Source organism: Chiloscyllium punctatum, chromosome 5 (assembly GCF_047496795.1).
Source record: "Chiloscyllium punctatum isolate Juve2018m chromosome 5, sChiPun1.3, whole genome shotgun sequence".
Classification (NCBI taxonomy): Eukaryota; Metazoa; Chordata; class Chondrichthyes; order Orectolobiformes; family Hemiscylliidae; genus Chiloscyllium; species Chiloscyllium punctatum.
Window position 1 is genome coordinate 90,735,111 of NC_092743.1, and position 25,740 is coordinate 90,760,850.

At 44.1% G+C, this 25,740-nt stretch overlaps 1 protein-coding gene across 7 annotated transcripts in view; it reads left to right on the forward strand.

Annotated features, from left to right (window-relative positions):
* LOC140477228 (arf-GAP with SH3 domain, ANK repeat and PH domain-containing protein 1-like) overlaps positions 1–25,740 on the forward strand; it is a 354,071-nt gene that overhangs the window by 122,487 nt on the left and 205,844 nt on the right. For all 7 annotated transcript variants that reach the window (XM_072570748.1, XM_072570749.1, XM_072570743.1 and 4 more), the window contains 2 exons: positions 5,748–5,820; positions 19,214–19,359. In XM_072570748.1, the coding sequence (XP_072426849.1) occupies positions 5,748–5,820; positions 19,214–19,359 (219 nt within the window). The remainder of the gene's footprint in view (positions 1–5,747; positions 5,821–19,213; positions 19,360–25,740) is intronic.

Here is a 25,740-nt window from a genome sequence, read left to right on the forward strand (position 1 = left end):
GCCAATGCCCCCTTCCATCTAGAAGGATAAAGGCAGCAGATACATGGGAACACCATGTGCAAGTTCCCCTCTAAACCATTCACCATCTTGCCTTGGAAATATATCACTGTTCCTTCATTGTCGCTGGGTAAGCAGCCTGGAATTCTCTCCCAAAAGGGCCTTGTTGGATGACGTGCAGCAATTGGACTGCAGTGGTTCAAGAACGCAGCTCACATCCACCTTTTAAGAGCAGCTAGGATTGGGCAATAAATATTGGCTAACTAGTGATGCCAACATCCCACAAAATCAATTTAAAAACAAATGAAGCATCTAGTATGTACTATCTTACATATGCATTATGAATCTTGAATTTTGGCTTTTGTTTTATTTGTCATTCAACATTTCAGTTATGGCAGCTTATATATAATAGTTATACTGCCTAGATTATACCTGCTGGAAACAAGCTAGATATTTATCAATAAAGCATCTACTACACACTTTTTGCTGAAATCATTCTGAAGTGGCTTGCATACCTGGTGTATCTCATTGAGTTGCACATTCCGTAACAGTTGATCTTTTTTTGGGTTATGTGCTGGTGAGGGTCATGAACGGTTGAGGAAAGTTATCTGTGTAGCAACCAGCCCTGAAACTTTTGAACGTATAGTTATCCTAATACTTGGTATATTGCTTTACAGGAGTTGGCCTCTCCTTGCTCCATTGTCCACCTTGCTGCCGAGTTCATGGGTCTTTTGTAGTCCTAAATTTGGGTCTTTGACTCCTTGTCCTAACCCTCTCTGTGGTCTGATTGCCTTGCTATATTAGCAGTTACATTTAGAGCTGTGGCTCTCTTTGAACTATTTTTCCCATGATTGTCTATAAATTAATTATTCCTATCACTTACAAGTGAATGTTTCTAATAGCTGCACTCTGAAATATATACATTTGTAAATGTGAAAACATTTTGACAATGTTTCGAAGAGCATGTTTTCGTTCAAAGATACTTGACTGACTGTTGGAGTATGGCCTTGGTGAGTACTTGCTTTTGCTTTCTGGGTGATTGGTTACCATGGTAACCAGAGTGCAGAGTTCGATTTAGGAACTTTTAATATAAGTATGACAGACTAATTAGATTCTGGGGTCGTCATGTCTAGTTCTGCATTTCCTGTCACTTGTTTGAAAAAGCCAAGACAGAAGCTTGTAGGGATAAAAGTAACGTAAAAATGTTAGTCAAAAGTATCGTTTGTGAAATGTCTTCAAATTTTGCCAACTTTCATAATCCCTGCTGTTTCTTTGTGAAAGTGCTCTAAAGAGGGTAAACAAGTAACATTTCTGGTTATGTTATGGATAGATTTAAACAAATTTTTCTCTTTATTGTCGACACCTGTCCAAAAACATTGTGATTTTCTCCCCCACCACCCCCCTTGCATTTTCAAATTAATGGTTGTGTATTTCCCTACTTCATCTGTTTTTGGATTCTGACTTTAAGAACTGTAATTATGTTGCAAAGATAAACTAAAAGTAGGGGTTATTTTGGAAAAACTGATGTGATTGTTAACTACTTCAATATAGGCAGTCTTGCAAGCATCCATTTGGAAAGGGGAAAGACATTATTTAATTAGCAACCACTTCAGCATCAAACAGTTGAAAAACCACACTTCATTAAGTCTTTGCTTGAAAGATGGGGTTCAGAGGTTGGGAATTCCTTTTGTGGAGGTGGTTGACTTTTAGCGAGTTTTGAGAAGATTTGTAGCTTGGGTTGAGGTTCTGGATGTAGGTTTGCTCGCTGAGCTGTAAGTTTGTTTCACACATTTAGTCACCCTATTAGGTAAAATCAGTGAATCCCCAGATGTAGCAGTGGTGGCATGGCCTGCTTTTTATTTGTGGTTTAGTTTTCCTTAGGTTGGTGATGTCATTTTCTGTGGTGGCATCATTTCCTGTTCTTAGGGGCTGGTAGATGGGATCCAAGTCAGTGTTTGTTAGAGTTTTAGTTGGAATGCCATACTTCTAGAAACACTTGTGCATGTCTCTGTTTGGCTTGCTCTAGGATGGGTGTTGTCCCAATTGAATTGGTGTCCTTCCTCATCTGTATGTAAGGATACAATCAATAAATGCATTCACTTGGATCTTGTTTACCACCCCCCGAGTAAAAGAACAGGAACGGGTGCGAAACACAGTGCTGGAAGGTTTGTTTTCAGACATTTAGAAATTTCTGGACAATTTCTGCACCCTCAAATTTTCTTTGAAGGTCTATTGTGGAATATCGATGAAAACTAATTTCTGCTTTTGCTGTTTGAGCACAAGTTTGCTTGCAGAGAATTCAGACCAGACACTTTTCCTTTATGGTCTAGAGGTGGAGTCTTGATTCAGTAGACATGGTAAGTTTTGACCCAATAACTGACGATTATTTCAAGCTTACCTTATTTAAAAGGTATTGGGTTCAGCTTTGTAAGCGTGATGATTGGAACAGTTGTGGGTATGTTTGCTGAGCTGGAAATGTGGATTGCAGATGTTTTGTTCCCTTTCCAAGTAACGTCGTCAGTGCTGTGGAGCCTCCTGTGAAGCACTGCTGAACTCTCAGTTGGAATTTGTGGTTTCATTCCCATTGCTTTGGATTGGCAGCTCCAGTTGTTCTTTGCAGTGGTTGGTATATTGGGTCCAGGTCAACGTGTTTATTGATGGAGTTCGTGAATGAGTTACCTGAGTATCTGCCATGTAAGTGGTGGGTGTTGTTCCCACTTATGATGGTAGTAACTACGTTGATGACCTGACACTACTTGCAAAGGTTGCCTTTGCAGGGTTGTGTGGTGTTGTGGTCATTTTGTCCTGAAGGCTAGGTAGTTTGCTGCCAACAGAGGTCTGTTTAATGTTTGCTAGTAATCCATGGTAAGTCTGGTGGGATGAAACTTGTTGACATTGCTATGTAGTTTGTGGTTCCTCACCATGAGTCCAAATGAAGAGAATGTCGTCAATGCATCAGGTGAATAGCGAGGGTTGGAGGTCCTGTTCAGTAAAGAAGTTTTGCTCGAACTTGCACATGGAAGTGTTAGCGTATAGGCATAGGGAAGACCTTGGCGAGGTGCTCATAGTCATTGACTTGCCGAAAGCTTTGAAAAACACAGCGTAGTTTTTCTGCTCTGGGAAAGTACTGGACATCAAAGGGTACTATATTGGTTGTACCCGGTCTGTTTTCTGAGGAAGCTGTTGTGATTTTTTTTGCCGTGGCACGTCTGAACTGGCTATCCATGCACTGAGCATCATATCCCATTTTTATGAGGGCGTCCTTCAACACCTTCAGGTATCGTTGCATTCCTCCTAATCCGAGCAGATCCTATTTATGTGCAGGGCCTGTCTATAGGGGATGGCTTCTTTAATAAGTTTTGGGTGGAAGCCAGAGAAGTGCAGCATTGAGGTTATCAGTGGACATTTGGTAGTGAGGTACTGAGGTGTCTGTCCTTGAATGAGACTGATTCTAAAGAGTAATCCATGGTAAGTCTGGTGGGATGAAACTTGTTGACATTGCTATGTAGTTGTTTGTGGTTCCTCACCATGAGTCCAAATGAAGAGAATGTCGTCAATGCATCAGGTGAATAGCGAGGGTTGGAGGTCCTGTTCAGTAAAGAAGTCTTGCTCGAACTTGCACATGGAAGTGTTAGCGTATTGGGCTGCAAACTTTGTCCCCTTGGCTGTTCTGTGTGTCTAGATGAAGAACTGGTTGTTGATGGAGTAGGCATTGTGGTCGAGGATGAAGCGAATGAGTTGTAGGATAGTGTCCAGGAAATTGGCATACATTGATATTAAGTACTGTGTCTGTTGTGGGGATGCTGGTGTAGAGTGCCGAAACGTCCATTGTGATAAGGAATGTTCCTGGTTCATTTGGTCCATAGATGCTGCGTTTCTGTAAGAAATCAGTGTGTCATGACAGAAGCTGAATGTTCCTTGTACAATGGGTTTCAAGATGCCTTTGACATATAGCCAGAGAGGTTCTCATACAGGGTCCCATTGCCGAATACAATGGGGTGTCCAGTTGTGTTGGCTTTGTGTATCTTTGGAAGGCAGTAGACGTTCCCTATGTGAGAAATATGTGAGAGGCGAGTGTATAGGATACTCTGAAGGACTGGATCAAATGTCTTGATCAATCTGTTGAGTTCACAGGTGTGTTATTTGGTCAGATTGGCAGGTAGTTGTCACCTGCCTGTTCAGTTATGTTTTTTGTGATGGTCTTCTCTAGTCTGCATGATGATGGCTCCTCCTTTGCTGTTTTTGAGGACAATGTTGCAATTGGCCTTGAGCATGGATGGCATTGTGTTCTGATTGGGTGATCTACATCTGAGTGTGACTGATGAGTGCTCCTTTGTCTTAGTCTGTATGAGAAATTGGTGAAAATGGTCCTTTTGTCTTATGGTCTGTTTGAGGAATTAATGGTGAAAAATCTTCTGCCATTCAAGAAAATCTAGGCCAATAGAAAGTTGATAAAGTAACAAACCAATTAGATTAATTATTTCTCTTGCTCTTTCCAATATGTCAGCCATGGCTCATATGGATGCATTTTTATCTCTAATGCAAAATGTTGAGGGTTGAGCTTAAACCTCACTGTCAGAAGTGCTGTCTCAAGTGAAAGACTAAATGGATGTCTTGTGTCCTCAGCTGGGCATGAAAAATCCATGGCACAATCGCACAGGAGAGCCAAAGCATTACCTCCTGAGTTCCAGCCAATGCTAATCCCTCAACTAACATGAGCAAAGCATATGAGTATTGGATGGTATATTTTGGAGTTTGCTGTATATAAATTGGATGCTTTGTTGCTGTGTTTCAAAGTAGCTACATTGCAGCTACGAGTCATTCTGCTTTAACGCAACAGTTGTATTCTTCTGCAACCTCGTGCTACAGAAAATTGCAGTGGAAAACTGCTACAGAAAATTGTGGTGTAGAGGATTGCTAATAGAAAATCGGTACGTGCATTCAGTAGAAAGTTTGCATTATTCAAACACCATCCACAATTTATCAATCCTGTTTATAGCCAATTCGTGCTGACAAAACATGCATTATAGCAGAACAATCTGTAATTTAGTAGTTCCTTAAGTTTTTTGGGATGTCTGGTGGTCCTGAAAGAAGTCAAAGCTTACATTTAAATTGAATCTCATGATCATTGGAGTTTTCAATAACTTGGAGTTGAAGTGCAGAGGCACTAGGTTATTGCAATTTTTTTTTAAAAACTGTTGCTTCTGTATCTAATAACATTTTACTTTTTGAGGACAGAGTCTTAAATACTCATGGTTTCATATAAATTCCTGTTTGGATTGAATTGGCAGGACATCTAATGATTTACTTGATATGGAGATGGAAAGTTACAGGCACTTAGAGGAAAGAAAACATGCTGTAACCTGATTAGTTGAATATTCACAGCGCCAGAGACCCGGGTTCAATTCCCGCCTCATGTAACCGTCTATGTGGAGTTTGCACATTCTCCCCGTGTCTGCGTAGGCTTCCTCCGGGTACTCTGGTTTCCTCCCACAGTCCAAATGTGTGCAGGTTAGGTGAGTTGGCTGTGCTAAATTGCCCATAGTGTTAGGTGAAGGGGTAAGTGTAGGATAATGGGTCTGGGTGGGTTGCTCTTTGGAGGGTCAGTGTGGACTTGTTTGGCTGAAGGGCCTATTTCCACACTGTGTAAGTAATCTAATCGAATCTAAATGGGGATGATCTGATTTAACAGAGGACCAAATGTTAATCTGGTTAGAATTAACTAATTTTTTTTCTGCTTTTTTTTTCAGACTTTAGATTTGGATAAAAATGCACTACAAAAGGTAAAGAAATCGGCAAAATCAATAAACACTTCAGGTCAAGGTGAGTTTGATTTGTCTTATTTATTTGTATCTTCAAAGTGGTACGTAATGCATTGTGACCTAGTTAGGATAGATAAATTGATTCCTTTCTAGTTCTCATTTTCCCCACTAGTCACTACATTTTTCTAAGAAAGTGTTATCAATTTTTATATGGCTATATAATTACCTGACCTGAAAGCTAGCATAACCCTTCCAATTCTGGGGGGAGGAAATGAAGAACACTGTACTGCTGTCTTAAAAATCCTTTGGCCAAGTTGTTAAATTTGTGAAAAATAATTATTCAGATTATTCAAACGTTGGCCTTTAGTCAAAATCTGATGTCAAGATATCTCATGATTTGCTAGATGTCTAATGAACGTGCAAACTGTGTCACCTATGGCTGGCTGATTTATTTTTCACTGGTTAGTGGTGGTGGATTCCAAGTTTGCCTTTTGACAGTGTTTGGGTTGAGACTTCTCCTGTAGGAATCCTCCGCTTCGTGAATGAGTCTTCCAATGAGTTTTCAACACAAACTTTGGACAGAGTTTTGCAGAAAGAGAACTGGTAGGACAAAAAATAATTCTCAAGCAAATTTGAGTTCAAATCCATTAGATTTAATACATTCAAAAATCTCTCTGCACTCGGTGACTTAAGTTGAGCAGTTTGTGTTTTTTTGCCAATGCAATATTTCTCCCTGCTGCAGTTGTTGTCTTTGCAAAGTGCTCTTTCTGACAAGTTCCAAGATGTGTGGAATATCTAAGTTAGTGATACTCCAAATTAATATTTCAAATAACAAAAACTTCAGACAGCCAAATTTCTGAAAATTTATAACTCCATTTACAAGATGATGAATTGAAGTACATTGTTCATTAGTTAGTTTGTTTTCATATTAGTGAAGTTTGTCACTATTTTATCAAGCAAACTCAGTACACTAGCTTCTTAAATCTTTCTTTTAAAAAGACATTGCTAGAAAAAATTAGCCAGTTATTATCAATTTTTGTCATTGAAGGTTGCGGTTTCCCATAGAAATTATGCAGAAATTAGAAATTTTTGCTTGTGCATTGTGAGCATTTGAAAGAAAGGACATAAATGGTAGTAACCCGTGGGTACAATAAGCCTGCTTTGCCATTCACTACCGTTGTGGATTACTTTGTACTTCAACACCATTTTGTTCCTTTATTGGTTAATTTTTTGAGACCAGGAATGTGTTCCCTTCAATCTTGTGAACACAACGTAGAGCAGAAGTAGGCAATCCAAACTTGCACCCAAACCTCCCCCCTTATCTCCCTCCCTCCAAGGCCTCAATGGATCCTTCCATATCTGTCGCAAATTCACCTGCACCTGCACCTCCACACACACACACACACCATTTACTGTATCCGCTGCACCTGATGTGGTCTCCTCTACATTTGGGGAGACAGGCTGCCTACTTGCGGAACGTTTCAGGGAACACCTCTGGGACACCCGCACCAACCAACCCAACCACCCTGTGGCTGAACACTTTAACTTCCCCTCCCACTCCGCCAAGGACATGCAGGTCCTTGGCCGCCTCCGTCAGCGACCATGGTAACATGACACCTGGAGGAAGAGCGCCTCATCTTCCACCTAGGAACCCTCCAATCACAAGGGATGAATGTAGATTTCTCCAGCCGCTCTCTCTCTTCCCCCCCCCCCCCCCCCCCCCCCATCTCAGTCCCAACTCCCCGGATTCAGCAGCACCCTTGACCTGCAATCATCTTCCTGACCTCTCCGCCCCCACCCCCTCTCTGGCCTATCGTCCTCACCTCCGCCTGCTTCCCCCCCTTATCTCTGCCCGCTTGGCACACCAGCCTCATCCCTGAAGAAGGGCTTGTACCCGAAACATCGATTCTCCTGCTCCTCGGATGCTGCCTGGCCTGCTGCGCTTTTCCAGCACCACACTTTTCAACTTTGGTCTCTAGCATCTGCAGTCCTCACTGTCTCCTAATCCATCCTTCAAGTCTATTTAGCCATTTTATATGATCAGTTGATCTCCTCTCAGCCTCAATTCCACTTTATTATGCACTCCTTGATAACCCTTCAACCCATCACAATTAAACGTGTCTCTCTCTATTTCCTCCTCAAATGTACTTACTATCCCAGCAATTGCACTCTGGGTAGTGAATTCCACAGATTCACAACCCTTTGTGACATGTAAGTTCCCCTGTTTCAAATATGCCATCCCTTTATTTTGGGGGAAAAAAACCATCATTCCAGATTACTCCATATGAGGAAACATTCTACGTCTACTTTGTCAGTTCACTTTAGCATCTTGCGTACCTCGATTAGATCCTCTCTCATTTTCTAAATCCCAGAACATATAAGCCTAAACTGCTCAATCTCTATTCTTAGGATGAAACCATCCTCTGGAATGAATTTAGTGAACCTTCTCTGAACTGCTTCCAAGACAACTACATTTCCCTCTTTCCTCCATCTCCCCTCTCTTCTCTTTTCCACCTCCACCCCCCCCCCCCCCCCCCCCCCCCCAGTAGGGAGCAGTAGGAAGAGGTGTCCTTGGCTTCAGCGGGGGCGCAGTGGTAGTCTGGCGCACTGACCTCTACACCGCTGAAGCCAAACGCCAACTCGAGGACACCTCTTCCTACTGCTCCCTCGACCATGACCCCCACCCCCCATCACCAAACCATCATCTCCCAGACCATACAGAACCTCATCACCTCAGGAGATCTCCCACCCACAGCTTCCAACCTCATAGTCCGGGAACCCCACACTGCCCGGTTCTACCTCCTTCCCAAGATCCACAAGCCTGACCACCCTGGCCGACCCATTGTCTCAGCATGCTCCTGCCCCACTGAACTCATCTCTACCTACCTTGACACTGTCCTATCCCACCTAGTCCAGGAACTCCCCACATACATTCGAGACACCACCCACGCCCTCCATCTCCTCCAAGACTTCTGTTTCCCCGGCCCCCAATGCCTTATCTTCACCATGGATATCCAATCCCTCTACACCTCCATTCGCCATGACCAGGGCCTCCAAGCCCTCTGTTTTTTCCTCTCCAGGCGTCCCCAACAGTACCCTTCCACTGACACTCTATTCGTTTGGCCGAACTGGTCCTCACCCTTAACAATTTCTCCTTTGAATCCTCCCACTTCCTCCAGACCAAAGGCGTAGCTATGCCTGTCTCTTTGTTGGCTATGTAGAACAGTTGATCTTCTGTAATTACACCGGCACCACTCCCCACCCCTTCCTCCGCTACATTGATGACTGCATTGGCGCCACCTTGTGCTCCCGCAAGGAGGTTGAGCAATTCATCAACTTCACCAACACATTCCACCCTGACCTTAAATTTACCTGGACTATCTCGGACACCTCGCTCCCCTTCCTGGACCTCTCCATCTCCATTAGTGACGACCGACTTGACACTGACATTTTTTACAAACCCACCGACTCCCACAGCTACCTGGATTACACCTCTTCCCACCCTATCTCTTGCAAAAATGCCATCCCGTATTCCCAATTTCTCCGCCTCCGCCGTATCTGCTCCCAGGAGGACCAGTTCCACCATAGGACACACCAGATGGCCGCCTCCTTCTTTAGAGACCGCAATTTCCCTTCCCACGTGGTTAAAGATGCCCTCCAACGCATCTCGTCCACATCCCGCACCTCTGCCCTCAGACCCCACCCCTCCAACCGTAACAAGGACAGAACGCCCCTGGTGCTCACCTTCCACCCTACAAACCTTCGCATCAATCAAATCATCCGCCGACATTTCCGCCACCTCCAAAAAGACCCCACCACCAGGGATATATTTCCCTTTCCGCCTTCCGCAAAGACCGTTCCCTCCGTGACTACCTGGTCAGGTCCACACCCCCCTACGACCCACCCTCCCATTCTGGCACTTTCCCCTGCCACTGCAGGAACTGTAAAACCTGTGCCCGCACCTCCTCCCTCACCTCTATCCAAGGCCCTAAAGGAGCCTTCCACATCCATCAAAGTTTCACCTGCACACCCACCAGTATCATTTTATTGTATCCGTTGCTCCCGATGTGGTCTCCTCAACATTGGGGAGACTGGGCGCCTCCTAGCAGAGTGCTTTAGGGAACGTCTCCGAGACACCTGCACCAATCAACCAAACCGCCCCGTGGCCCAACATTTCAACTCCCTCCGCCCCCCCCCCCCCCCCCCACTCTTCCGAAGACATGGAGGTCCTGGGCCTCCTTCACCGCCGCTCCCTCACCACCAGACGCCTGGAGGAAGAACGCCTCATCTTCCGCCTCGGAACACTTCAACCCCATGGCATCAATGTGGATTTCAACAGCTTCCTCACTTCCCCTTCCCCCCACCTCATCCTAGTTTCAAACTTCCAGCTTAGTAACTGTCTCCTTGACTTGTCCGGACTTGTCCGACCTGCCTATCTTCTTTTCCACCTATCCACTCCACCCTCTCCTCCTTGACCTATCACCTTCATCTCCTCCCCCACTCACCCATTGTACTCTATGCTACTCTCTCCCCACCCCCACCCTCCTCTAGCTTATCTCTCCACGCTTCAGGCTCACTGCCTTGATTCCTGATGAATGGCTTTTGCCCGAAACGTCGATTTGGATGCTGCCTGAACTGCTGTGCTCTTCCAGCACCACTAATCCAGTGTGATTGAAGGGGCCATCGACAGTATGATCAAGGGGCTTAGGAATAACCTGCTCCCTGATGCTCAGTATGCCTTTCATTGAACCTTCTGATATCCTGACCTCATTATAGCCATGGACTAATTATGAACAAAAGAATTAAATATGGAAGGTGAGAATACATGCTCATAACATCAAGGCAGCATTTATTTGAGTCTCTTATCAAGAAACCTAGAGAAAACCTGGAAACAGTGATATAGGCAGTGTCTTCCACTGATTGGACCCTTCTACTATGAAGGGAGATGAATTCTGTAGTGTAACTTCCCAACTTCCCAAAGCCTGCTTATCATGTACAAAACACAAGTCAGAAGTATGATGTAATGCTTTCTGCTTGCCTGGATGAGTGTTACGGTAGCAAAAGTTTGAGGTTAAATGCTACCTACAACAAAGCAGCCTTGTTTGGCACCCCGTTCATCAGCTTCAATGTTTGTTCACTCCTTGATGTACAGTGGCAGCAACATATCTACAAGGTGCACAACAAACCAAGGCTGCTTCAACAGCACCATCCACACCCACAAAATAAGGTAATAGCAGGAATGCTGTTCCATTTGCAAATTCTCCTTCAAACCACAGGCTATCCTGACCTGGAACTGTATTGCCATTCCTCTTTTGTCACTGGATTGGTATCTTGGAATTCCCTCCCTCATAGCACTGTTGGTCTATCTATCAGCCGTGAATATGGAGTTCAAAAACTTTTACACGCCACTTGCCAAACCAGTGACACTCTTACCTCAAAGAAAGAAGCTGGGAGTGCATATAGGACCATTACAGTGGAAATACTGATCAGATAAAATGTTCATATGTTATGTTTCTGCACATTGAGACTAGAGGACAGTTATCGTAACTTTAAGCTAATACAAGGTGGATACTGATGGACGTCCTGTGGCACTGTGGATAGTATTCCCACCTCTGAATTAGAAGCTCTAGTTTTGCCTCTGAAGTGAGGAGTGGTGCCAAGGAACATCTATTAATTGACTTTCATACTATGTATTCTTCCATGTCAGGATGGCACAAAAGAGATTTCTGATGAACCACATGATTGAACGAAAGTTGAAGCCTCAAAGGATGCGTTTCTGAAGGGAGAATATAGGAAGTTAGACAAGAATTTAAGATGGTTATCAAAGATAGTAATGTTTGGATTACTTCTGGTGCAAGGAGCTAGTGAGGGTAGGAATAGGATAGAGCAGCTAATTGTGGCTGAGGAGCTGGTGCAGAGAAAAAGGGTTCATATTTTTGCATCATTGGAATCTCTTCTGGGGTAGATGTGGCCAGTATAAAAAAAGACCAGTTCGGGTGCAATCAGAAGGGGGCTAGTATACTGGCAGGTAGATTCGGTAGAGCTACGTGGGAGGATTTAAACTAGTAAGGTGTGAAGGTGGGACCCAGGGAGATGGTGAGGGAAGAGATCAGTCTGACACTGGTGCAGTTGGGAAAAGGAGTCTGTCCAACAGTCAGGGTAGGCAAGAGCAAAGCAGAGAACAAGGTAGGACTGATAAATTTAACTGCATTTATTTCAGTGCAAGAGACCTAACAGGGAAGGCAGAGGAGTAGGTACTGAAATAGGTGGATGATGGTGGGGGTAAACCTGCGCCCACCATCTCCCTCTTTCTTTCCCCCCCCCCCCCCCCCCCCCCCAGCCAACCTCCATCCAAGGCCCCAAAGGAGCCTTCCACCTCCATCAAAGTTTCACCTGCACTTCCATATGTCATTTATTGTATCTGTTGCTCCTGATGCAGTCTCCTCTGCATTGGGGAGACTGGACGCCTTCTTGCAGAACGCTTCAGAGAACATCTCTGGGATACCTGCACCAATCAACTTCACCGTCCATGGCTGGACATTTCGACTTCCCCTCCCACTCTGCCGAGAACATGCAGGTCCTGGGCCGCCTCCCTCATCACCCAATGCCTGGAGAAAGAATGCCTTATCTTCTGCCTCAGGACCCTTCAACCCCAGGGCATCAATATGGACTTCACCAGTTTGTTCATTTTCCCCTCCCTCCACCCTGCTCCACTCCCACTCTCCACCCCCAAGGCTCCCAGCCTCATTCCCGATGAAGGGCTTACACCCAAGATGTTGATTCTCCTCCTCGGATGCTGCCTGACCTGCTGTGCTTTTCCAGCAACACACACTCGACGCTAATCTCCAGCATCTGTCAACCTCACTTTCTCCCATTCAGTATGTGATGTCATTTAACAAGGTGGAGAGTATTCATTGTGAAGCTAGTTATTCATTGTGTAACAGCAGATGGCTTAATCTTTACTATTGACACTCGCTGATTGTAACAGTCACCCAGTCAATATGTACGTTGCCTTATCTGGATGCTTCACCCAGTGAAATAACTGGATAGTTCATTGAGAAACCGCAGTTCCAGAGAAGACAGTGAACTCATGTATTTGCACATGGGCCATCGTTCTCTCTTCCTCCAGGGCCTGGAATAAAGATGAAGGATGTAAAATTACTGTGTCTCTAAGTGTTTTGCTTCGTTTAAGGGTTAAGCGGGACGACAAGGCGGGTGGGCAAGAGGTAGGAGGAGTGGCCTTTTTGAAAAGGGATAACATTACAGCTTTACTGAAGGAGGATGTTCTTGGGAGGTTATTTGGGTGGAACTGAGAAATAAAGGGATGAATACTATATTGGGATTGTATTATAAACCCCACCCCTGCCCCAAAACAGTCAGCAGGAAATTAAGAAACAAATTTGTAAGGAGATCTGTTATCTCTAAGATTGCTAAAGCTATTTAGTGTTTCCATTTTGCCCTCCTGATGTCTTGATAGGGTGGGAATGCTAGGGATTTTAACTTTCCAAACAAACTGGGACTGCTGTAATGTTAAGCATTTTGGTGGAGAGGAATTTAAATGTGTATAAGAAAATTTTGATTCAGTATGTTGATTTACCTATTCTTGGGAAATAAGGCAGGGCAAGTGACTGAGGTGTCAGTGAGGGAGCCAGTGACCATTGTTCTAAAGCAGTGCTGGAAAAGGATAAACTACATCTGAAAGTTGAAATTCTAAATTGGAGGAAGGCTGATTTTTGACAGTATTAAGCAAGAGTTTTCAGAAGTTGATTGGGGGCAGATGTTGGCAGGTAAAGGGATGGCTGGAAAATGGGAAGCCTTGAGGAGGAGGAGGAGGAACTTTGTCAAAAGGGATATGGAGAATCTGAAGGGATTTTATAAATATGTTAGGATAAAAGGGTAACTGGGGGAGAATGGGCCCCCTCAAAGATCTAAAGCTATGCCTGCCTCTTCAGGTACATTGAACAGACCATCTAGCATAGCTGCACTGGCACCATTCTCCACCTTTTTTTTCTCTGCTACATCAATGATTATTTGTGCCACCTCATGCTCCTGGATGGTAGTTGAACAGTTCATCAACTTCAACACCTTCCACCCTGACCTCAAGTTCGCCTGTACCATCTTGGACGAGTTCCTCCTCTTTCTGCACCCCTCCCTCTCCATTTCCAGTGACAGACTCAACATTGAAATCTTCCACAATCCCACAGTACCTGGACTGCACCACCTCCCACTCTGCCCCCTGTGGAAATGCTATCCCTTACTCTCAATTCCTTGGCCTCCACTGCATCTGCATCCAAGAGGATCAGTTCCACCAAACAACATCCTAGATGGCCGCCTCCTTCAAGAACAGCAATTCCCCCTCCCATATGGTTGTTGATGCCCTCCAGCGCATCCCCTCTACTTCCTGCACCTCTATGCTTGAACACCTCCAATCTCAACAAGCACAGAATCCCCCTTGTTCTCTCCTTCCACCCACCAATCTCTGGATACACCGCATTGTCCTCTGTCATTTCTGCCATCTACAAAAGGACTCCACCACCAGAGATATTACCCTCCCTACCCTAACTGCATTCCACAGAGACTATTCCCTCTGTGACTCCCTTGTTAGGTCCATGGCTCTCACCAATCCACCCTCCACTCCTTGCATTTTCCCTTGCCACAGCAAGTAGTGCAAAACCTGCACCTGCAACTCGCTCGCGCTCTCCTCTCTTTCTCCTCTCCACCCCCCAATCTCCATCCAAGGTCCCAAAAGATCCTTCCACATCTGACACATATACCTGTACTTCCACACATGTCATCTACTGTGTCTGTTGCTTTGTGTAGTCTCATTCGCATTGGGAAGACATGATGTCAACTTCCGGAACATTTCAGAGAACATCTTTGGGGCACGTGCACTAAACAACCCCACTGCCCTGTGGCTGAACGCTTTAATTACCCTGTTCATTCCTCCAAGGACATGCAAGTCCTGCGCTGCTTCCATTGCCAAACTCCAGCAACTTGATGCCCAGAGGAAGAATGCCTCATCCTCTGCATTGGGACCCTCCAACCACATGGGATCAATGTAGATTTCACCAGTTTCTTCACTTCCCCTCCCGCTACCTTTATCCCAGGTGCAATCTTCCAACTCAGTGCCACCTCCTTAAACTATCCTATCTGTCCATCTTCTTTCCCACCTATCCACTCCACTGTTCTTTCCGATCTATCGCCATCGCCCCCCACCTCTATCTACCACTTGGTTGCATTTTTTTGAGGAAGTAACAAATTGTATTGATGAGGGCAGAGCAATAGATATGATCTATATGGACTTCAGTAAGGTGTTTGAGGTTCTCCATGGGAGACTGATTAGCAAGGTTAGATCTCATGGAATACAGGGAGAACTAGCCATTTCGATACAGAACTGGCTCAAAGGTAGACGACAGAGGGTGGTGGTGGAGGGTTGTTTTTCAGATTGGAGGCCTGTGACTAGTAGAGTGCCACAACGATCGGTGCTGGGCCCTCTACTTTTTGTCACTCACTTAAACGATTTGAATGCGCGCATAAGAGGTACAGTTAGTGAGTTTGCAGATGACACCAAAATTGGAGTTGTAGTGGACAGTGAGGAAGGTTACCTCCGATTACAACAGGATCTTGACCAGATGGGCCAACGGGCTGAGAAGTGGCAGATGGAGTTTAATTCGGATAGATGAGAGGTTCTGCATTTTGGGAAAGCAAATCTTAGCAGGATTTATACACTTAATGGTAAGGTCGTAGGGAGTGTTGCTGAACAAAGAGACCTTGGAGTGCAGGTTCATAGCTCCTTGAAAGTGGAATTGCAGGTAGATAGGATAGTGAAGAAGGCGTTTGCTATGCTTTCCTTTATTGGTCAGAGTATTGAGTACAGGAGTTGGGAGGTCATGTTGCGGCTGTACAGGACATTGGTTAGGCCACTGTTGGAATATTGCTTGCAATTCTGGTCTCCTTCCTATTGGAAAGATGTTGTGAAACATGAAAGGGTTCAGCAAAGATTTACAAGGATGTTGCCAGGGTTGCAGGATTTGAGCTATAGGGAGAGGCTGAACAGGCTGGGCCTGTTTTCCCTGGAGCGTCTGAGGCTGAGGGGTGACCTTATCGGGGTTTACAAAATCATGAGGGCATGGATAGAATAAATGGATAGTGTCTTTTCCCTGGGGTGGGGGGGAGTGAGTGTGAGAGAGAGTGCAGAACTAGAGGGCATAGGATTAGTATGAGGGGAAAGATATAAAAGAGACCTAAGGGGCAACCTTTTTCACACAGGGTGGTACGTGTATGGAATGAGCTGCCAGAGGAAGTGGTGGAAGCTGGTACAGTAGCAACATTCTAAGAGGCTGTGTTAGTGTGTCAGGCCTCCCGCCCCAGCCCCAGCTCAACCCCCTTCGCATTTATATCTGTCTGCTTGGCCCACCCCCTTATTCCTGATGAAGAGCTTCTGCTCGAAATGGCAACCCTCCTGTTCATCGGATGCTGCCTGACTAGCTGTGCTTTTCCAGTGCCACATTTTCCGACTCTGATATCCAGCATCTGCAGTCCTCACTTTAACCCCACTAAGATCAGCAAGGCAGCATGTGTGTGGAATTTCAGGAACTGGGGGAGATAAAAAGTGAGTATTTTGCCTTGGTGATTACTATTGGAGACGAACATAGAATATAAATAATGTTGGCAAATAAATGATGAAATATTGGAAAATGTCTATATTACAGAAGAGATGGTCCTAGATGTCTTAAAAGCACAGCAAGGAGGATAAAACCCCAGGATCAGGTGTTCCTTAGAACTCTGGAAAGCTAGGGAAGTGATTGCTGGCCCCCTTGCTGAGGTATTTGTATCAATGATAGCCACAGGTGAGGTGCCAGAATGGAGGTTGGCTAATATGGTGCCATTATTTAAGGAAGTTGGTCAGGAAAAACCTGGGAACTATACATCGGTAAACCTGGCATTGGTGGGTAAGTTGTTGAAGGGAATCCTGAGGGACAGGATTGCCATGTATTTGGGAAGGCAAGAACTGATTAGGGTAGTCAACATGGCTTTGTGCGTGGGAAAATGTCTCACTAACTTTTATCTTTTTTGAAGAAGTAACTGGATTGTTGAGGGCAGAATGGTGAACGTGATCTACATGGACTTCAGTAAGGCATTTAACAAGGTTCCTCATTGCAGATTGGTTAGCAAGGTTAGATCACATGGAATACAGGGAGAACTAGCTCTTTGGATACAGAACTGGCTCGATTAATAGACAATGTTGGTGGAGGTTTGTTTTTTAGACTGGAGGCCTGTGACCAGTGTTGTGCTGTAAGGATTAGTGCTGGGTCCACTGCTTTTCCTCATTTATATAATGATTTTGATGTGAACGTAGGAGGTATAGTTAGTAAGTTTGCAGATTACACCAAAATTGGAGGTGGACAGTAACGAAAGTTACCTCAGTACAATGGGATCTTGATTAGCTGGACCAATGGCCAAAGGAGTGGCAGATGGAATTTAGTTTAGATACATGTGAATTTCCTGTGATTAGAAAGGCAAATCATGGCAGAACTTATTCACTTAATGGTTAGGTCCTAGGGAGCATTGCTGAACCGAGACCTTGGAGTGCAGGTTCGTAGTTCCTTGAAAGTAGAATCACAGGTAGATAGGATAGTGAAGAAGGCATTTGGTATGCTTTCCTTGGTCTGTATTGAGTATCGGAGTTGGGAGCTCATGTTGCTGCTGCATGGGACATAGGTTAAGCCACTTTTGGAATATTGTGTTGTTGTTCTGGTCTCCCTTCTATAGGTAGAATGTTATGAAACTTGAAAGGTTCAGAAAAGATTTACAAGCATGTTGCCAGGATTGGAGGGTTTGAGCTGTTAGGAGAGGCTGAATAGGTGGAGTTTTTCTGTGGAGCGTCAGAGGCTGAGGTGTGACTATGTCAAGGTTTATAAAATCATGAAGGGCATGGATTGGTTAATTAGAGGAGGTCTTTTCCTGGGGTGGGTGAGTCCAGAACTAGAGGGCATAGGTTTAGGGTGAGAGGGGAAAGATATTAAAGAGACCTAAGGGGCAACTTTTTCAGAGTTGTGCATGTATTGAATGAGCTTCCAAAGAACATAGTGGAGGCTGCTACAATTAAAACATCTAAAAGGCATCTGGATGGCTATATGACTAGGAAGGGTTTAGAAGGATATGGCCAAGTGCTGGCAAATGGGCCTGAATTAGTTTAGGATATCTGGTCAGCATGGCGATGTTGGACTGAAGTGCCTGTTTCCGCATTGTACATCTATATGGCTTTATCATCATACTAACTCTCTGTTTATGTGAAAGTAGATGTTACTACAGCAACCTTGTCACTCGTAAGCTATAACACACCAATAGCAGCAGATTTTAATGAATCTGGTGGAAGGATAACTTGGCACATCATTATTTCAAGTATATTGCATCTACTCATGATATTACTTGAAGTTGGATGCTGCCACAGATGATTCATTTGTTTTCTAGCATTGATATATCCCACATTGTGACGGTGCTAGGGCTTTAAGCGGAGTATTTTTTTCCTGTTTTTTGAGATGTTGAGACAGAAATGAGAGTAGCCTGTTTTATAGCCGATTTGAAAGTAAACAGCTTGAGAGACCTTGGTTTTTTTTAAAGTTGGAACAATAGCAGCTGCGTGAAGGGGTGGGGTCGAACTCGCACAGAACCAGGATTTCACTTTAGTTTTTCAGTAGTTGGGGTTTTCAAACTATATGTAGAAGTTGTTATCCTTCTCTCAGCTACAGCTAACAGCTTGGGTTCTCCCCCTCGGATTGCACGTGAGACAATGTTTTACTGAATTTGCCTTTGCCAAAAATGTGTTTATGGGATATTACTACATTGGAACATTGCTGTTTAACAGTTAGATAATTTTTATTGTTAAATTTTCTAATAAAGTTGTTATTCTTTTGTTTGTTCTTTGTGTTTTGCTTAGAGCCTGGTAGTTTAACCAATTGAATTGCATCCAGAGCGCAGCGCCTTATACTTGCCTTTAAAGCTAAAAAGTTAAGATCCAGGCTATCTTTTTAATATACTTTTTGAGGCATTTTGGTCTGGTTCAGTTCATAAGTACTCATATGCACGTAGTAGCTTGCGCTTGTATCATTCTAACTGTTTAGATTTATTCTATTCATTCTATTCTGTTTTTGTTTGCATGAGGTGCATGATGATATCTGACATTTTAACTCTAGCATGTACAAAGGACCACTTGTAGAATTTGTGGTCTGTTTGAATTAGGAAGTATATTCTTGTAATACAAGTTCCATAAATTAAGTATTATAGAGTAAAGATGTTTCCAGTATCAAACATCAGTAACTGACTTTCAAGAAGAGTAACGGAAAATGTTAAACAGCTGATATTTAGTAAGTTAAAACTTTGGGATATTTACAGGCAACTGAAATTAGAATGTGGAAGATAACTACATCTCATGTTTTCCTGTTCTTTTACAGAACATGTGCAAAATGAAGAAAACTATGCACAAGCACTAGATAAATTTGGTAGTAATTTTTTAAGTCGCGATAATCCTGATCTTGGCACAGCTTTTGTTAAGTTTTCCACACTCACAAAGGAACTTTCAACATTGCTGAAAAACTTGGTAAGAGTTTAGGTCTTGTATTTTTCGTTCACGTTGCTGATCCTGTATACGGCATACTTAATTCAAGTTAAATATGTAAAAAGTATTGAAACTATGCATGGATATGTTAATTATAAATAATTACATTGCTATTAATATTATTGGTACATTAGATTAATGGTGCGCTTTTTATTATTTGAAGTAGCAAGTTCAGGTTTTCACAGAACATGAGTCCATCTTAAGTTTGGAAGAATATCTGCACGCTTCATAGCCTTTATATTTGTTGGCTAAGTAACAGATGAAAAATAATATTGATTGTGTCACTTGCTCTAACCCTGTTCATCATTTTTAATGTAAATACAAATTATAAAATTTTGTGCTGGAAAGTCCAGAACAAAAAAAGTAGCCTTATTGAACCTTTGGGAGACTATGCATGATTATTCTGGTGTAGACCTCTTGGTGATTTGGCACCTGTGGATCTTGTGTTTAAACGGAGATCTCCGTTTGCACGTCTAACCCTGCCCCCACGCTGATCTCTGTCCCCATGCCTAACCCTGCCCCCACTCCCAGCTCCAGCCCCACACCAGGTCCTAACTCCCCAGCCCTGTTGTTTTCACCATCCCTCCAGAACTACCCCTCTCTGAGGATGAAAGATCAGTCCTCAGCAGAGGCCTCACCTTCATTCCCCTACGTGCTCTGATTAACGAGTTCAACATGCGGCGAGACATCGAACAACTCTTCTGCCTCCTTTGCCTCCACGTCTACTTCAACTAGGATTCTCACTCACCCTCTGACGACCCCTTCTCCCGTCTCCAACACACCCCATCCACCTGGACACCCCGTGCTGGCCTCTTACCTGCCCTCCATCTCCATCTCCATCTCCCTCCTCCTCCTCCTCCTCTACTACTACCACTACTACTACCACTACTACTACTAACGGGCAGCCCTCCACACCCTCCGTTCCAACCCCGACCTTGCTATCAAACCGGCAGACAAGGGAGGCGCGGTTGAAGTTTGGCGCACCGACCTTTACACTGCTGAGGATAAACGCCAGCTTGCGGACACCACCTACCGCCCTCATGACCATGACCGTATCTCCCAGACTATCCATAACCTCATCACCTCAGGGGATCTCCCATCCACTGCCTCCAACCTCCATAGTCCCACAACCCCGCACCGCCCATTTCTACCTCCTGCCCAAAATCCACAAACCTGACTGCCCCGGCCGACCCATTGTCTCGGCCTGCTCCTGCCCCACCGAACTTATCTCTGCATACCTCGACACCGTCCTGTCCCCCTTAGTCCAAGAACTCCCCACCTACGTTCGGGACACTACCCACGCCCTCCACTTCATAATTTTCGCTTCCCCGTTCCCTAACACCTTGTCTTCACCATGGGCATCCAGTCCCTGTACACCTCCATCTCCGATCACGCAGGACTCAAAGCCCTCCGCTGCTTCCTTTTCCACCGTACCAGCCAGTATCCTTCCACTGACACCCTCCTTCGACTGACTGAACTGGTCCTCGCTCTGAACAACTTCTCTTTCCAATCCTCCCACTTCCTCCAAACCAGAGGAGTAGCCATGGGCACCCACATGGGCCCCAGCAATGCCTGCCTCTTCGTTGGATATGTGGAACAGTCCATCTTCTGCAGACACACTGGCACTACCCCCCACCTTTTCCTCCGCAACATCCTGTATCGGCGCTGCCTCGTGCTCCCACGAGGAGGTTGAACAGTTCATCCACTTTACCAACACCTTCCACCCCGCCCTCAAATTTACCTGGACCGTGACTCCTCCCTCCCCTTCCTAGACCCCTCCATTTCTATCTCTGGCAACTGAATCAACATGGGCATTTATTATAAACCGACCAACTGCCACAGCTACCTAGACTACATCTCCTCCCACCCTGCCCCCTGTAAAAACGCCATCCCATATTCCCAATTCCTTAGTCTCCATCGCATCTGCTCCAGGAGGACCAGTTCCAATACCGATCAACCCAGATAGCCTCCTCCTTCAAAGACCGCAAATCCCCCCCCCCCCCCCCCACCAAAGACGTGATCGACGATGCTCTCCACTGCATCTCCTTCACGCTCCTCTGCCCTTAAGCCCCACCCCTCTAATCGCCACTGGGACAGAACCCCACTGGTCCTCAACTACCACCCCACCAACCTACATATACATTGTATCATCCGTCGTCACTTCCGCCACCTCCAAACGGACCCCACCAGGGATATATTTCCCTCCCCTATCAGCGTTCCGAAAAGACCACTCTCTCAGTGACTCCCTTGTCAGGTCCGCACCCCCCCACCAACCCAACCTCCACTCCTGGCACCTTCCCCTGCAACCACAAGAAATGCAAAACTTGTGCCCACACCTCCTCCTCTTCTCCCCCCCCCCCCCCCCCCGCGCGCATCTGCTGCCGTGGTTCTTCTAGGTGGGAGGTTTTTGGGGTTTTGAGATGCTATTGCAAAAACCCAAAGCTCCTGCAATGTTTTGCAAGAGGGTGTAATTGTAATAGAATTCCTACCATTTGAACTGCTGTTGTAGCCACAGTGTTTATGTGGGCAGTTCAATTTATGGTCAGTGGTGGCCACTGGGATATTGTTAGTTGGGATTTCAGCAATGGTAATATGTGATTTTAGTAAATAAATGCTTCTTGTGCTATATGGTTTGTTTTGTCACATGTTTTTGCAGACTCAATAATCCATGTAAAGTTAATAAGTTTTTATTCTCTAATAAAATACTAAAAACTGAGCATATATCTGCTGATACCCCCATCAATGGTAATTTCTTAAACAGGAGACCACAATGCAGTGGTAATGGCGCTGGACCAAAAGTCCAGAGGCCTAGGCTAATGCTCTCTGGACATGGGTTCAAATCCTGTCTTGGGAGCTGGTGGAATTTAAATAAATGAATGAAAAATTTTGAATATGAAGCTAATCTCCATAATAATGACATTGGAGGTATCATTTGTTATGAAAAATACATCTGGTTCACTAATGCCTTTGTAAGGAAAGAAAATCTGTCATTCTTTACTTGGTTGGCTGTATTTGACTCCATATATGTAATGATTTTGATTGACCCTTAATCACCCTTATGAAATGGCTGGGTAAATTCATTTTTGAATGGGCAACAAATAGCGGAGCGACACCCACATCATTAACAACGAATAACTTGTGTTCCTTCAGTTCTCTTTCCCTACAGGTATCAGTGCAGCTTTGTATGACACTGAAGTTCACTCCAAATCAGTTACAATATCAGTGTTGTCTTACATCTATTTTTAATTATTTTAAAGATTTTTACCACATCTCCACTTGTGCACCTTTTTTGTTCGGTAAGGTTTAGATTCTTATAATGTTCTTTGTAGTTGAATCCCAGAGCATTTAATGTTGTAACTGCTATTCTCTACAACCTTCCTAATAAGCCCACCCTCAAAAGGAATTAGAACAGAAAGTTATTCAACCAACTGTGCAATTTGCAGTCTCCGCTAAATCTTCAATTTAGCCCTACCAGTTTTCCTTATAACCAAGCAAATTGTTCTTCAATATTTGTTGAGTTTTTGAAAGTCTTTACCTTGTTTCCACCATCCTTTTTATGAAGTGCATTCTTGAGCTGAGCAGTCAGAGATAATATTTCTTTGACAGCATCTTCCAAATACCTAGGTTTTACCGCCATGTAGGATGAAAGCATTGCGGAAGCATTAGAGGACCACCGTCTGCAAGTTTTTTTTTCTCTAACCCACGCTTCAACCTGGCTTGGAACTATATAACTGTTCTGTCAGTGTCGTTGGGTCAAAACCATGAAACTGTTGTCCTAACAGTAATCCAAGGAATGCAGCAGCTCACTGCCCTGTTTTGAGGGCAGTTAGGGATGGGCTAAAAATGTTGGCTTAACCAATAGTACTAATTTACCATGAATAAACAATACTTTTTTTTCAATCAGTTCTGGTCTCTGTATTACAAGGGCAAACTATCATACCACAGAAGGTGAAAAGGAGATTTACACACACATTCCCAGGAATGGCGAATTTTAGGTTTGAGGAAAGATTAGATAGATGGTTGTTTTCTTGCAATATAGGAGCTGAAATAAAAATGAATTAGAGATGTAGATAATTGAGTGACCCAGATGGAGTGCATAGGAGCGACATATTTCTTTGATCAGTGAGGTAAATAATGAGCAAGCTTCTGATTAAAGTAATCCGTGAGAGGCTTGGGGAAGAGTTTCTGTCACCCAAATGGTATTGAGCTCTGGAACTTGCCATCTGAATGGGTGGTACAGCTAGAAACCCCTCATTTAGAAAAAGGTCTTGAACAAGCAAATGCAGAGCTCCAGACCAATATCTAGGTGGTGCAACGGAGCTGGTTAGCTTGCACATTGTTTATTGGGATGTATGGCATAAACGTTCTGTTTTCAAGAACAATTGCCTTGACCAATCTTTAGATATTTTGCTTTAATTTTACCTTGGGTAGCTTTGGGGTTTCGTTTAATAATGAGGTATGTTTGGAGCCTTACTATGTTAAAGATGCTATACAAATGCAGCTTGTCTTTGAACTTTAAGAATTCTGCTAAAGTGTGTTTATTCTATCACCAGTGAACATTTATTAGGTTGAAATGAAAGTTTTAATTAAATGTTAAAGTCAAGCATGCTTTATTGAGCCACCAGGAGAAAGTGATGACTGCAGATGCTGGAGATCAGAATCGAGAGTGTGGTGCTGGAAAAGCACAGCAAGTCAGGCAGCATCTGAGCAGCAGGAGAATCTACGTTTCGGGCATAAGCCCTTCATCAGGAATGAGCTGTGTGGGCCACGGGGCTGAAGGAAAAATGAGGGGGGGCTGCGGCTGGTGGGAACATAGCCAAGAATGCAGTAATAGATGAAGGTGGGTGAAAGAAGATAAGTCGGAGAGAAGGGTGGAGCAGATAAAAGAAAGACGATGGACAGGTCGAGGGGAGTGCCGGGTTGGAGGCTTGTGACTAGGATAAGTTTGTGGGGGGGAGGGGGTGGGGTGGTGGGGAGCAGGGGAAATGGGGAAACTGGTGAAATCCATATGAATCCCATGAGATTGCAGGGCCCCAAGGCAGAAGGTGAAGTGTTCTTCCTCTAGGCATTGGGTGTTTAGAGTTTGGTGATGGAGGAGGCCTAGCACCTGCATGTCCTTGGTGAAGTGGGACGTGGAAGTTGAAGTGTTCAGCAATGGGGTTGGCTGGTGCAGGTATACTCTGAAACGATCCGCAAGTTGGAATGAATCAAAGCATCAATAATTTCTTCCTTGAACTAGAATTTACCCCATTTGAATTTGGAACTATTTAAACATTTAATTCTGTTTCTTCAATATACATTCTCTACTGACTTCTATTTGTTACTGTGATAAAGATTTATATTATGCTATTTGGGGACTTCAATTATAGAGGTAATTAGATTGAGTTTTTAATTCTGTAAAGTGACTGAAGGTTAAGAAATGCATTTTTTCCAAAGCAGTGGATACAGATAGCATTACCAAGAAATCATCTCATGTATATGTGTATATGTATGAGCTAAATGACTAGTTAAGAGAAATTGCATAATTGTTTAAGAAATTGTTTGACTTCAAGAAAGACAGTTGGTGAGGGGCCACAAGCAGGTCTAGTTTGAAGAGAAATTATCCATAATCAGCAGGAGAGCAGTTTAGTTTTGGCAGTTTCCAGGCTATTAGAACTCGAGATCTTGAGCTCTTTAGTAGTCTAAGTAGACAGGGCTGGAAAAGCTCTGAGCTTTCCCTAATGAGAAGTCAGTAAGTTAGCTTATCTAGGGGATAGGCAGCACAATAATGGAGAGAATCACATGATTGCACAGGAAATGCTTTTAACAACCTTAGTTGAGTAGGAATTTAGAGTGGACTGATACTTGGATTGATGCTCTGAAGGATGTTGCTTGGATCAAAAGTAGAACCTCTTTGCTATTCATGATGAGGTCTTTCCAATAGTTTTGTTAATTTTTAGTAAATGTAGTAAACTTTGAATCTTCTATGTTTCCATGTTTAACAAACCTTGAGCCTGTTCCACCAGTGAGTATACCATGACTGATCATTCAAGCTTGATACCCCATAGCACCTTGACTCCTTTAGTTTCAAGAGCTACATCTAATGCTTGAAAATGCAATGTTTTAGTCACAGCCAGTTTCTCTGGTGAATTCCTCAGGCTCCCCATTCTCTGCGTGAAAGAATTTCTTCTAATCTCAAGGTTCTGGACACTCCCGCATAGGGAATATCCTTCCTGCATCTAACCTATTTAGTCCTCTTATTTAGAAGATTTGAGAGAGTTCTTTCTCTCCCCCCCCCCCCCCCCCCCCACCTTGTTCTTAACTCCAGAGGATACAATTATATTTGACTCAGTCTCTCATCATGTTGGTTAGGCCATATTAGGA